The sequence below is a fragment of the Numida meleagris genome, unplaced genomic scaffold (genome assembly GCF_002078875.1).
Source record: "Numida meleagris isolate 19003 breed g44 Domestic line unplaced genomic scaffold, NumMel1.0 unplaced_Scaffold180, whole genome shotgun sequence".
Classification (NCBI taxonomy): Eukaryota; Metazoa; Chordata; class Aves; order Galliformes; family Numididae; genus Numida; species Numida meleagris.
In genome coordinates this window covers 412,073-424,313 of record NW_018363597.1, presented here as the reverse complement: position 1 = coordinate 424,313, position 12,241 = coordinate 412,073, and the positions used below count along the sequence as shown (strand labels likewise).

The 12,241-nt window shown below is 68.4% G+C and overlaps 3 protein-coding genes across 13 annotated transcripts in view; 2 read left to right on the top strand and 1 right to left on the bottom strand.

Annotated features, from left to right (window-relative positions):
* The window catches only part of LOC110390712, a 6,382-nt gene extending 4,343 nt beyond the window's left edge, over nucleotides 1-2,039 (top strand). For 5 of the 11 annotated variants that reach the window (XM_021382146.1, XM_021382152.1, XM_021382145.1 and 2 more), the window contains 2 exons: nucleotides 273-376; nucleotides 778-2,039. In XM_021382146.1, the coding sequence (XP_021237821.1) occupies nucleotides 273-376; nucleotides 778-1,843 (1,170 nt within the window). In that variant the 3' untranslated portion in view covers nucleotides 1,844-2,039. Of the gene's footprint in view, nucleotides 1-119 lie in introns of all 11 variants that reach the window. The other 6 variants (XM_021382147.1, XM_021382154.1, XR_002433833.1 and 3 more) reach the window with 5 other exon arrangements.
* A 2,230-nt stretch (nucleotides 2,040-4,269) lies between these two features.
* On the top strand, nucleotides 4,270-7,002 carry AOC1 (amine oxidase, copper containing 1). The gene is made up of 4 exons (XM_021382136.1): nucleotides 4,270-5,911; nucleotides 6,004-6,292; nucleotides 6,373-6,505; nucleotides 6,591-7,002. The coding sequence occupies exons 1-4, from the start codon at nucleotides 4,363-4,365 to the stop codon at nucleotides 6,864-6,866; spliced, it is 2,247 nt and encodes a 748-aa protein (XP_021237811.1). The 5' UTR covers nucleotides 4,270-4,362; the 3' UTR covers nucleotides 6,867-7,002.
* An 83-nt stretch (nucleotides 7,003-7,085) lies between these two features.
* The window catches only part of KCNH2 (potassium voltage-gated channel subfamily H member 2), a gene marked incomplete in the record, with an annotated part of 51,920 nt that continues 46,764 nt past the window's right edge, over nucleotides 7,086-12,241 (bottom strand). The window contains 9 exon segments of the mRNA XM_021382131.1: nucleotides 7,086-8,068; nucleotides 8,759-8,933; nucleotides 9,091-9,277; nucleotides 9,871-10,149; nucleotides 10,227-10,326; nucleotides 10,539-10,732; nucleotides 10,813-11,065; nucleotides 11,139-11,338; nucleotides 11,662-12,049. Coding sequence (XP_021237806.1) covers nucleotides 7,904-8,068; nucleotides 8,759-8,933; nucleotides 9,091-9,277; nucleotides 9,871-10,149; nucleotides 10,227-10,326; nucleotides 10,539-10,732; nucleotides 10,813-11,065; nucleotides 11,139-11,338; nucleotides 11,662-12,049 — 1,941 coding nt within the window.

The window sequence follows — 12,241 nt, the reverse complement described above, 5'->3', positions numbered from 1 at the left end:
GGGATGGGATGGGATGGGATGGGATGGGATGGGATGGGATGGGATGGGATGGGATGGGATGGGATGGGATGGACTGATGGAAAGGCTGAGGGACATCACAGGGTTGTTCTGCTGCCCAGGATGAAGAGCAGAGTGCTTGGGCAGCACAGAGGAGCTCTGGGAAAGGTCTCTCTGTGCCGTGGGAGGAATCCCTCCCATGAAGCGCTGCGCTAGGGCCCGGGGAGGCGGCAGCTCGTAAAAGCTCTGAGTGACGGAGGATTTTCTGTCAAAAGAATCAAACAGCTGGTGGAGGAGACGAGAGAGCTCCCGGGCCGTTATCTGCTTTGCTGTTATCTCGAGGACTCCGGTTACGAAATGAGGGGAAAAACCACATCTGGTGCGAGAGCATGGCCGGAGCAGCTGGGGGCTGCGGAGCAGGAGGGGGGGAACCGAACCACAGCGACCGCCTCATGGAGCGCACAGCCCCAAGGGCGCGTGGGGCACAGCGCGATGCTCGGCCCGGCACCTCCGAGCTGGAGGAGCAGCCGGAGCAAAGCGATGGGGCTGAGAGGAGCTGTGTCTGACCCACAGAGCGCGGGGACAACCAGTGGCACCCAGTGGGATGGGTGCACGGTGTCCTCCAGGGGGGTGGCACGCTCGGCACAGGGGGTTTCCTGCTCATGTCTCTGGGCTGTTCTTTCCTCCACGGTCCTCAGCCCCCCGCCGTGCCCGGCCCCTTCCAGCCCTGTGCAGTTGGTGCTGATGCCTCGGCTGAGCCGGTGTCCCCTCTCCCTGCAGGTTCTGCTGCCAGCAGGGAGCTCCCAGCCCATCCGCTGGTGTCCAATGTGGGACGCAGCGCGCGGCCACCACCGCTCGGAAAACAGCCACGGCCAAACCCTCTGCGTCACACGGTGACCTTCGGACCGGCCCTGGAGCATCGCCCGGTGGGCACGGGGCATTCAGGAAGCTCTGGTTGGAGTGGGATGGCAGCAAACACGAAGCGGAGCGGTGGGAACGTGCTCGAGACCTTGCGGACGTGGCCGTGCCGCAGCGCGCTGAGCCGCCCCTGGGTCCCCCTGAGCCCGTCCCCACCCTGAGCTGCTCCACATTGGCCCTCACTGCGGGGGGGGGAGCAGCACGGGGGGCCATGGGACGGGGGTCTCACGATGTCAGCTTTGAAATAACTGCTTGTTACTGCAGGACCCGAGCCCAGGAGACCAGTGAGAGGCACGGGAGATGGGATGGGGACGCAACCCACGGCGGATGTTCAGAGCGAGCGGAGCTGAGCGTGGCTGAGCAGAACTGCGGGCAGGAGCTGCTGGGTCCCCTCCACCTCCTTCTCCTCTTCCTCCTCCTCCTCCGGGGGTGCCGCGCTGTCCCCATGGCCGTGGCTCTCTGGGGTTCCTGCAGAACTGGCCGTGCAGTCCCAGCTCCCAGAGACCCCGCCGTGTGCCACCAACCACGAGGACAAGGACAGAGCTGTGCCACCTGCCACCAAAGGGCCGCACCGACCGCTCCTCTCCCCTTTCCTGGGCAGGACACCCAGAGTAGCTCCCGCACGCCGGTGCTCAGGGATGCATCCGCAGAGCACAGCGGCACCGGTGCGGTGACAACACCAGTGCCCACCGTGCACCATGGCAGGGGCTGCCGGGCCCCGAGCGCTTTGCCTCCCGAAGCTGCTGCCCCAGGAGCTGAGCGGTGCCAGGAAGCATCGCCCCGCGCTCCCTGCAGCTGCCGGGCCGCTGCTGTGTGCTGCATGCAGCCGATAACGGCTCCCGCTGCGCCATCGATGGGTGCCCGCGGGGCAGGGTTTGCTGAAAGGCTCCTTTCACTCCAGGCATCCTCACGTGGGGTCCATTTATAGAAACAGGACATTTTATAGAAGCAGAGGGAAAGCCAGAACAAATCCTCGTCGCGTCTGAGCTGGCAGCACAGCCGTGGGCTCTGCGGGAGCTGTGCTCGCTGTGCTGCTGCGGTTCAGTGGGATTGCAGCCGCTGTCTCTGCTCCACAGACATTAAAACCCAGACAGAGCGCTCTCCCAGCACAGCTGTGACCAGCACTACCCAGCACCACGTCCTCCTGCTCTGGGGCTCCCCACATTGGGGGCTACATCAGCACTACGTCTTCAAGGTCCCCAGCTGCAGGTCCCAGTTTCCAGTGCCTGGCTTCAAGTGCCATGTGCCAGCTCCACGTCCCATCTCCACATCCCATCTCCATGTCCCATCTCCGCGTCCCATCTCCATGTCCCATCTCCACGTCCCACCTCTACATCCCATCTCCATGCCCCATCTCCATGCCCCATCTCCACATCCCACCTCTACATCCCATCTCCATGCCCCATCTCCGTGTCCCATCTCCACGTCCCAGCTCCAGGCGCTGTCCCCAACACCATCTGCACTGCTGTGACTCCAGCAGTGCTGTCACCACTGACCATGGAGGTGTGGCCTCATGACCCCCGCAGAGCCCACCAGCACCATTCTGCGGGCCCTGCTATGGGGGGAAGGGTGTGGGGTGGGGCCATGGGGTGCAGGAGGCAGGGCCTGAGGGAACAGTGTCATGAGGAGTCACGAGGAGTTGCCATGGGGGTGTGCCATGGGGATGGGGCCAGGAGTCGCCAGGTGATAGGTGCAACCATGGGGCGGGTGCTGCTGACAGGTGATGGGTGTTGCCATGGCATTGGGTGTTGCCGTGAGGTTGGGTGTTGAGAAGAGGTGATGGGTGCAGCCATGGGATGGGTGTACCCTGGGGATGGGTGTTACAGTTTTGGGGGTTTTCCTGGCACCTGGCCTCTGTGACGGGGATGTACAAATGGGACAAAAGCCCTTGAAATGGAATCCGGTGTCACAGGGTTCAGTGGGGTCTATGGGGACACCGAGACATGTGGGGTCTGGGGACATGGGGACACGGGGCTCGCTGGGGTCCATGCCCATAGAGACACGTGCAGTGCTTGGGACCCTCGGAGCAGGGCTGCTGGGTGGGGGCCTCACTTCCTGACCCCCACCACCCCCCAGGACTGAGCCTGTCTGAGCTGCAGCCCCTTGTGCTGCTCAAAGAAGGGGCTGGGCCCATGGGTGGGGTCCCACTGGGACCCTTGAGAGGTCCTGGTCCCACTGGGGTGGGGTCCTGGTCCCATAGAGGGGATCTGAGCTCCATGGAGGGGATGGAGCTGCCAGGGGACGGAGATCTCAGCCCCATAGGTCTGTGTGTGTGGGGGGGTCTAGTACTTTGGGGGTCTCCAGCCCCACAGCTCCCGGCCCTCCTGGTGGGGATCCACACCACGGCCCCCTGCAGACTGCAGCATCACGAGAGAATAAAATGGAGGCGTGATTTTTGGGGGTGGGCGCATCCTATGTGGGCCCTTTGATTTTGGGGGCATGGGGCGGGGATGTGGGAGTCAGGGCAGCACCTCCAGCCCCCCCCCCGCCCCCTCCCCATGCAGCATGACCGGGACAAAGCCACGGGCACGGGTGGGACAGTCCCGTGCCTATCTCTGCTGTTATCTCCCCTGAACCTGGAGTTTGATCGCGGAAAGGCCATAAAGAGCGCAGCTCCCGGCGTTGGGGGGCGGGTGCTGTGCCCCTCCCCGCTTGGCACCGCCGCTGCTGAACCCTGCAACCCCGTTCTGGCCTTGACCCGTGGGGGGCGGAGGAGCCGGGGGGGGGCGGCGAGGCCGGGACAGGGCTGGAATGGGGCAGAGTGGTGCCCACGCGAGGTGAGTGCGGGGAGCTCGGAGGGGCTGCCTTGGGTGCCGGGGAGGTGAGCAGCGGGTTGGGGGGCTCAGCATGTGGGGCCGCCCCACGTCGATCCCACAGGCTTCTGTCTGCACGCTTTGGGGCAATGGAGGAGCCCCACAGGAAAGCCCTGGTCCCCCAGAGCTGCAGCCTTGACACCCTTTTCTTGGGCATCCCCCTGGGGGTTGTGCACATTTAACCCCCCTAGACCCACTGCTGCTGCTGCTTTGGGCTGCCCCATCCCCGCAGACGTCACTGCTCTGTGCAAACCACTGCTGGGTGCTGGGCACGTCGCTGCTCAGGCACTGCTGTGTGTGCCTGCTCTGTGACCCCCAGTACCAGACCCCTGGGACCCCTCCACCTCCACCCCACGTGTTGCAGGACCCGCGTGCAAGGGACCGGGGGGTGGTGCAGCTGTGGGCACGGCACGGGCCCTGCGGGGTGGGACGGGGCGGCCTTTGCCACGCGGAGCACAGTGTGGGGCCAGTGTTGGGCTGGGGGAGCGTATTCCCCGCTCTGTGGAGCAGCCGTGGGTGGGGGTCCCAGAAGAGGCGGAGCGCCGTGAGGCTGAGCAGTGTGGGGCAAGGGGTCAGCTCCTGCACCGTGCTCCCACCGCGCCCCGTTCCCAGGCTGTGTCCCCAGGTGCCCGGGATGATGCGGCCGCTCTGCCTCGCCTGGGCGCTGGCCACGCTGTGCCTGGCGGTGGCCCACGCCAGCCCCACGGCCACGCCGCCGGACAAAGCCTCCATCTTCGCCGACCTGACACCGGCAGAGCTGCGCGCGGTGCGGGATTTCTTGCGGGGCCGCCCGGAGCTGGGGCTGTCGGCGCAGAGCGGGGACACACTGGCACAGAACACGCTGTTCCTGGTGGAGCTGCTGCCCCCCAGCAAGCGGGCGGCCCTGCGGCACCTGGATGGCGGAGGCCCCGCGCCCCGGCGCCAGGCACGGGCCGTCATCTTTTTCGGGGCGCAGGCGGAGCCCAACGTCACCGAGTTCGCCGTCGGGCCCCTTCCGCGGCCCCGCTCCTACCGCCCGCTGCGCTTCAAGGGCGGCCGCTCCGTGCCCTTCTCCGCGCGGCCCATGACGCAGCAGGAGTACGAGCTGCTGCACCGCGCGCTGGCGGCGGCCACGGAGCCTCTGACCCGGCTGCTGCGCGAGACCACCGGCTTCTGGTACCACAACTGCTCCCAGCGCTGCCTCACCTTCTCCGACATCGCGCCCCGAGGGCTGGCGCCCGGCGAGCGCCGCACCTGGTTCATGCTGCAGCGCTTCGTCGAGGGCTACTTCCTGCACCCCGTGGGGCTGGAGCTGCTGCTGGACCACCGCGACCCCGACCCGCGCCGCTGGGCGGTGCAGAGCGTCTGGTACAACGGGCAGTTCTTTTCCAGCCCGCGGGAGCTGGCCGAGCGCTACGAGCGCGGCACGCTGGCGGTGGCACGGCTGTCCGACCCCGCGGGCCCGCACCTCTTCTCCACGTACATCCCCCGCGGCCGCTTCGCCACCGGCACCGCCACCGACGTGCACGGGGCCAAGGTGTGCGAGCCGCAGGGCCGGCGCTACCGGCTGCGTGGCAACCGGCTGGAGTACGGCGGCTGGAGCCTGGCCTTCCGCCTGCGCTCCTCCGCCGGCCTGCAGCTCTTCGACGTGCGCTTCGACGGCGAGCGCGTGGCCTACGAGGTGAGCGTGCAGGAGGCCGTCGCCTTCTACGGCGGCGACACGCCGGCCGCCATGCAGACCAAGTACCTGGACGCCGGCTGGGGCATGGGCTCCGTCACCTACGAGCTGGCGCCTGGCATCGACTGCCCCGAGGCGTCCACCTTCCTGGACGTGCACCACCTGTACGACGCCGAGGGGCCGCGACGCTTCCGCCGCGCGCTCTGCGTCTTCGAGCTGCCCACGGGCGTCCCGCTGCGGCGGCACTTCGACAGCGACTTCCGCGGGGGGTTCCACTTCTACGCGGGGCTGGAGGGGCACGCGCTGGTGCTGCGCACCACCTCCACCGTCTACAACTACGACTACATCTGGGACGTGCTGCTGTACCCCAACGGCGTGCTGGAGGCCAAGGTGCACGCCACCGGCTTCATCCACGCCACCTTCTACACCCCGCGGGGCCGCCGCTACGGCAGCCGCGTGCACAGCCACGTGCTGGGCAACGTGCACACGCACCTGGTGCACTACAAGGTGGACCTGGACGTGGCAGGTGCGGCCGCAGGCGCCGGGGACGGGGCCGCTGCGCGGTACCGAGGGACCCCAGGTGCCGCTGTCGGCAGCTGACGGGCTCTCCGCTCGCAGGCACCGGCAACAGCTTCGAGACCATGGACATCAGCTTCGAGAACATCTCCAACCCGTGGAGCCCCGGCGCCCGCGTGGTGCAGCCCTGGTTGCGCCGGCAGCCGCGCCGTACGGAGCGCCAGGCCGCCCTCCCGCTGGGCGCACCGCTGCCCCGCTACCTGCTCTTCTCCAACCCGCGCCGGCGCAACCGCTGGGGCCACGCGCGGAGCTACCGCATCCAGCACCACTCGCACGCCGGGTGCGTGCTGCCCCGCGGCTGGAAGGAGGAGAAGGGTGTCGCGTGGGGCAGGTGAGGCCGGCAGGAGGTGGGGGGCGTGGAGCCCCATGCGCTGCCCCAGGGCTGACGCCGTCCCCCACAACACCCCCCAGGTACCACCTGGCCGTGACGCGGCACCGCGAGAGCGAGGCGTCCAGCAGCAGCCTGTACAACCAGAACAACCCCTGGGAGCCCGCGGTCAGCTTCGAGAGCTTCATCCGCAACGACGAGAGCATCGAGGACCAGGTGCCGAGGGGTGGGGGCCGCGGGGGGGGGCTGCCGGGGTCCCGGCGCCACGTGCTGCGCTGATGGCTGCGGTCTCCCCGCGCAGGACCTGGTGGCCTGGGTGACGGTGGGCTTCCTGCACGTCCCGCACGCCGAGGACATCCCCAACACGGCCACCCCCGGGAACAGCGTCGGCTTCTTCCTGCGCCCCTTCAACTTCTTCGACGAGGACCCGTCGGTGGCATCGCGCGGTGCCGTCATCGTGCGCCCGCAGGACCCTGGCTTCACGCGCCTGGAGGTGCAGCGCTGGACCCCCGACAGCGCGGGGCCCTGCGTGGCACCGGAGCCCTTCTCCTACAATGGCACCTACTGGCTCGTGTGAGCGCCATGGGGGGGTCAGGCGGTGCCTCCTGCGTCGTCCTCGGATCTGTGGGGCCGCGTGCACAGGGCCCTCAACGCTGCAATATTTCATGGTGCCCACATTGGCGGTCGTCCCGTGTTTTTTGTGTCCGTCCAGGCCCCGTGCGCCTGCGGCCCTCCCCCCTGCACCCATGGGTCCCCAGCTGTGCCCCCCAGCCCTGAGCGCACCGCACACACACCGCAGTCCTCGGTCCGCTTTATTGGGGTGCGGGACGGGGGCTCCTACCGCAGAAGGCGACATGCAGGGCGGTGTAAAAAGGAGGGGGGGGGGCACACAGAGACCTACGGGACAACAGCACGAACACGGCACGCACGGCGGGGGGCTGCAGGGGGACCCTGCCTGCACCCCCGGGCTCTCCCCACCACATTGTGCGTGCGGCGGCACGGCAGGGCCCCCCCACCCCCTGTGCCGTGGGGAGGGAGCGCAGGGAGGGGACGACGCCGGAGTCACACGCTGCCCCACGGCGGCCCCACGGCGGACGGACGAGGACACGTGCCCACCCCATGCCCGGAGCACACGCGTGTTTGCACCCTGCATGTCAGGAGCACACCCGGACACACGCAGCGTCGCCATAGGGGCGAGCACACGGACACGCGGCCCCACGTGCACCCACGTGCGCACAAAGCAGACGGGGCAGAGGGGCCGCAGCACGCAGACACACACGCGGACACGCACGGCGCACACGGAGACGTGTGCGCATCAGACACATCTGCGCACAAGGACAGGCGTGTGCATCGGACATGTGTGCGCACACGGACACGTGCGCACACGGACACCGCCCCGCTCCTCCGTCCCCCCGCTGCAGCACTATGGGGAGGAGGAGGAGGAGGAGGAGGAAGGGCGGGAGCAGCCCACACCCGCTGCCAGTGGCCCGGCCCGGGGTTAGGCCAGCTAACGTGGGCGCAATGTCCGTGGGGACGGCAGCCGTGACCCCGGCGTCCTGGAGACGGGGTCCCGCGTCCGTGGGTGGGGGTCCCGGCCCCGTCCCGCGCTGCCCCCTAACTGCCAGGGTCGGAGCAGTGTCTGTGCAGCGGCTGTGCGGGGGGCAGCGGGCCGGGCAGCGAGCGGCGGCGTGGGGACGGCTCCAGCAGCAGCACCACGTCGGGGGGCGGCGGGGGGCCCGCGGCGCCGCGCAGCTCCGGGGGAACTGGGAAGCTGGGAACCTGCAGGAGAGAGCGGGGTGAGGGGCTGCAGGGCGCCAGGGAGGGCGTGGGGTAGGACCCCCCAGGTATGGGTTGTGTGGGGTACGGGAGAGAGCCGTGGGGCTGGAAAATGGGGCATGAGAAAGGGGCTGCCCCAAACCTGGGGGGTTCAGCAACGGTCCCTGCTCACCATGGGGCTGCAGGATAGGGCATAGCAGAAGGGGTACCCCAAACATGGGGGGCTCAGGAGTTACTCCCACTCACCGTGGGGAAGGAAGAGAAGGGAACAGGGCACAGGAGAGGGGCTGCCCCAAACGGGGGGGGTCAGCAGTGTCCCTCCAGCTTTCAACTGAGCTGGAAAATGGGGTTCAGAGAAAGGGTTTCCTCAAATGTGGGGTGCTCAGCTGTGTCCCCAGCTTGCTGTAGGGCTGGAAAATGCAATATGAGAGAGAGGCTGCTCCAAACTTGGGGGGCTCAGGAGTCACCTCAGCTCACCATGGGGAAAGAAGAAAGGGAAATAGGGCCTAGGAGGGGGGCTGCCCCAAACGTGAGGGGCAGGGCATGGGCCCCAGCTCAACACGGGGATGCAGTATGGGGCATAGGAGCAAGGGTACCCCACACCTGGGGGGCACAGGAGTGACTCCAGCTGAGCGTGGGGCTGAAAGGTGGGACACAAGAGAGGGGGCCGCCCCAAACTTGGGGGGCGCTCACCTGAGAGAGCGGCTGGATGGGGGTGATGGGGAGGATGGGCTGCAGCGGGCACGGGGGGGGACCCGGGGGCTGATGGGGGGACGAGACCGTGCTGTAGGCGGGGGGCACGAGCGCAGCCTGGCGCTGCAGCAGCTGCATGATGGAGCTGATGTCCGCCGCCATCCGCGTCTCCAACCTGGAGACAGACAGATGGACACGTGTCGGGGCACGCAGGGGGCTCCCCACTATAGGGCACGGCTGTAGGGCAGGGAGACCCCCGGCAGACCCCCCGATCGCCCCCCCGGGGGGCGATCGGGGGGTCTGCCGGGGGTCTCCCCGCCCCTTTAAGGTACCTATTGAGCTGCTTCTGGAGGAGGTCGAGGCGCATCTCCACCTCGGAGCGCTGCCGGCGGCTCATGGAGGGCAGCGGGATGCCGAGGGCCGCGTGCGCCGGGATGGTGCAGCGGGGCAGCTCCTGGTATTGCCGGCCCCGGCTCTCCCCCCAGAAGCTGAAGATGTTGGAGACCCCCGAGAAGGCTCCTGGGGGAGGAGAGGGGGGGGGAAGGATCGGTGTGGTGCGGGTGGCGTGGAGGGAGGAGGGGAAGGGGCAGGGGGGGAGGGGGATGCAGAAGGAATGGGGATGCAGGAGCATGGGGGAGAAGAAGGGATGCAGGGGCATGGGATGTGGGGATGCAGGAGGAGGAGGTATGGGGAGGCAGGAGCAGCGTGGGGGATGGGGATGCAGAAGGAGTGGGGGTGTAGGACCACGGCAGGGGGATGCAGGAGCGTGGGGGAGGAGCAGGGATGCAGGAACAGGGGACATGGGGATGCAGGAGGAGCACGGAGATGCAGGAGTATGGGGATGCAGAATCAGTGGGGATGGAGAATCGTGGCGGGGGGGATGCAGGAGCGTGGTGTGGGGGGATGAAGAAGGGGGGATGCAGGAGCAGGAATGTGGGAACGTGGAGAATGGGGATGCAGGAGGAGCAGGGATGCAGGAGCACGGGGGAGGAATGGAGGTGAGGGGCAGAGGCTGAAGGGCAGGGGACGGGGCTCTGGGAGATGCTCGCGGGGCTCTGCCCACGCAGAGCAGGAAGCAGGGAAGCGAGGAGCCCTCCGCACCCCATCCCCACCTGAGAGGGGGTTGCACGTGTCGCTGCCCTCGCGCTCCTCGTTGTCGGCGGCTGCGGGGGCTTCGCCGCTGGGCCGGGGGCTGCGGAAGGGCGAGAGAGCGGCAGCCCCCGGGGTGGGCGCGGGGTGCTCATCCTCGTCGCTGGACGGCGAGCTGGAGGGCGAGCTGCAGTGGCACGGTTCCCACTCGGCCGGTCCCCGCGGGGCTCCCGGCGCCTGGCAGCCCCTGCTCAGCCTCAGCGCCTTCTGCCCACCGCGCGGCTCCCCGGCGGCCTCCGCATCTGAGGGGGGGACACAGGGGGGGTCATGGCACCCCTCGGGGCCCTCGCACCCCCCCCGCATCCCCCTGGCCCCTCACCCTTCTCCGTGCGGCGGCGGAAGGAGAGCTTGCGCTTGCGCAGGCGGTTGAAGCCGCCGTCCAGTTCATCGCTGCCCGGGGAACCGGGGATCATGTTGGTCTGCGGGAGGGGGCAGTGAGGGGGTGGCACCACGGACCCCCCCGGGTGTGGGGAGGGGGCTACGGCACGGGGACGGGAGCGCAGGGATGGGGAGCGCGTGGCACCACCCGGCAGCGCCCCGTCCCCACCAGCGCCGCTGTGCTGCATCCCCACCATGTCCCCGTGGTGCCCATGCCCCCTCCCCCCCCCGCCCCGAGGACCCCCGCCCTCACATCGCGCAGGTTGAAGGTGATCTCCAGGCTGGACCAGAAGTGGTCGGAGAACTCGGGGTACATGTCCAGCACCTCCAGCAGGTCCTCGCGGTGGATCTTGTGCAGGTCGCAGTAGGTGAGCGCGCGCACGTCGGCGTTGGACTTCCCCGGCCGCGCGTACAGGTTCAGCGGTTCCCCGAAAATGTCGTTCTTCCCTTGGGGACGGATCGGGGCAGCGGGGTCAGCCCACGGCGGTGACACGCGGCCACGCAGCCGCCCCGGCCCCGCGGCTCACCCAGGATGGCCACCACCACGTCCCCGCGCAGGATCTCGATGGAGCCGCGCGAGATGAAGTAGAGCGCGGTCAGCACGTCGCCGGCGTGCACCAGCGTGTCCCCGGGCGGCGCGTGCGTCGTCTTGAACTTCATGGCCAGGGCGCGCAGGCAGCCCTTGGTGGCTCCCTTGAAGGGCTTGCAGTTCTGCAGCAGGCTGCGGTTCAGGTGCAGGCAGATGTCGGCCTGCAGGCACTCGGGGAAGCCCTTCAGCACCTGCGGGGACGGGGACGCGGCGTCACGGCGCGCGTGGGGCGGCAGCGGGCGCGGCGGGGCCGGCGCCGCTCACCGCGTTCATGTCGATGCCGTTGGTGTAGGACCAGGCGTGCTGGAAGTACTCCTCCAGGCGCTGGCGCAGCGGGTTGGGGATCTGGTGGAAGCGGATGAACTCGCGGACGCGCAGCATCTGCGTGTGGTAGCGCGCCGTGCCCGAGTACAGGCGCTGGATGATGGCCGACACGTTCCCGAAGATGCTGGCGTACATCAGGGCTGCGCGGGGCGAGGAGCCGTGAGGGCGGGGGGCGGCGCTGCCCCACAGACCCCACGCCGCGTGGGGAGCCGCGCAGCCACGTGGGCACGCACCCGGGGGCTGTCCGCGCTCCCGCATAGCACATGCCTTGTGCCACGCATGGAGCCGGGGATGGCGTCGGGTTGGGGACAGCGCTCGCATGCATGCCCACACCTGTGCTCAGATGGGCGCACGCGTGCTCCGCAGTGCACGCTCACACGCACACGTGTTCTGCCACACGCGCTCACGTGCTGCCCCGTGATTGCCCCCCAGCGCGTCCCCCCCGCCACGGCGCTGCACTCACAGCCGATGAGCATGACGCAGATGGAGAAGATCTTCTCCGAGTTGGTGTTGGGCGAGACGTTGCCGAAGCCGACGCTGGTCAGGCTGCTGAAGGTGAAGTAGAGCGCCGTGACGTACTTGTCCTTGATGGTGGGGCCGTACAGGGGGTTGCTGTCGTTCAGCGGCTTGCCGATCTGGTCGCCCAGCGAGTGCAGCCAGCCGATGCGCTGCCCCTCCACGTTGCCGATGGCGTACCAGATGCAGGCCAGCCAGTGCGCGATCAGCGCGAAGGTGCACATCAGCAGGAAGAGCACGGCTGCCCCGTACTCGGAGTACCGGTCCAATTTGCGGGCCACCCGCACCAGGCGGAGCAGCCGCGCCGTCTTCAGCAGCCCGATCAGTGTGGTGGTCTATGGGGGGGCATCGAGTGCTGCGGGACCCCCACGGGAGGCCCGAGCCCTAGACACCATCTGCTCTCCAGGCACAGAGAACCTGGCCTGCCTGCACGTCCCCAGACCAAACCAACCGAACCCTGACACCACCCCAAATCCCACCCAACCCAACCCCAACTCAACCCAACTCAATCCCATCCCCAACTCAAC

Bases quoted from the DNA above. Each gene is read 5' to 3' on its own strand.
- AOC1 (XM_021382136.1), top strand. From the start codon at position 4,363: ATGATGCGGCCGCTCTGCCTCGCCTGGGCGCTGGCCACGCTGTGCCTG. The intron at 5,912-6,003 runs GTGCGGCCGCAG...CTCCGCTCGCAG, and splicing joins GGTGGACCTGGACGTGGCAG to GCACCGGCAACAGCTTCGAG. The intron at 6,506-6,590 runs GTGCCGAGGGGT...CTCCCCGCGCAG, and splicing joins ACGAGAGCATCGAGGACCAG to GACCTGGTGGCCTGGGTGAC.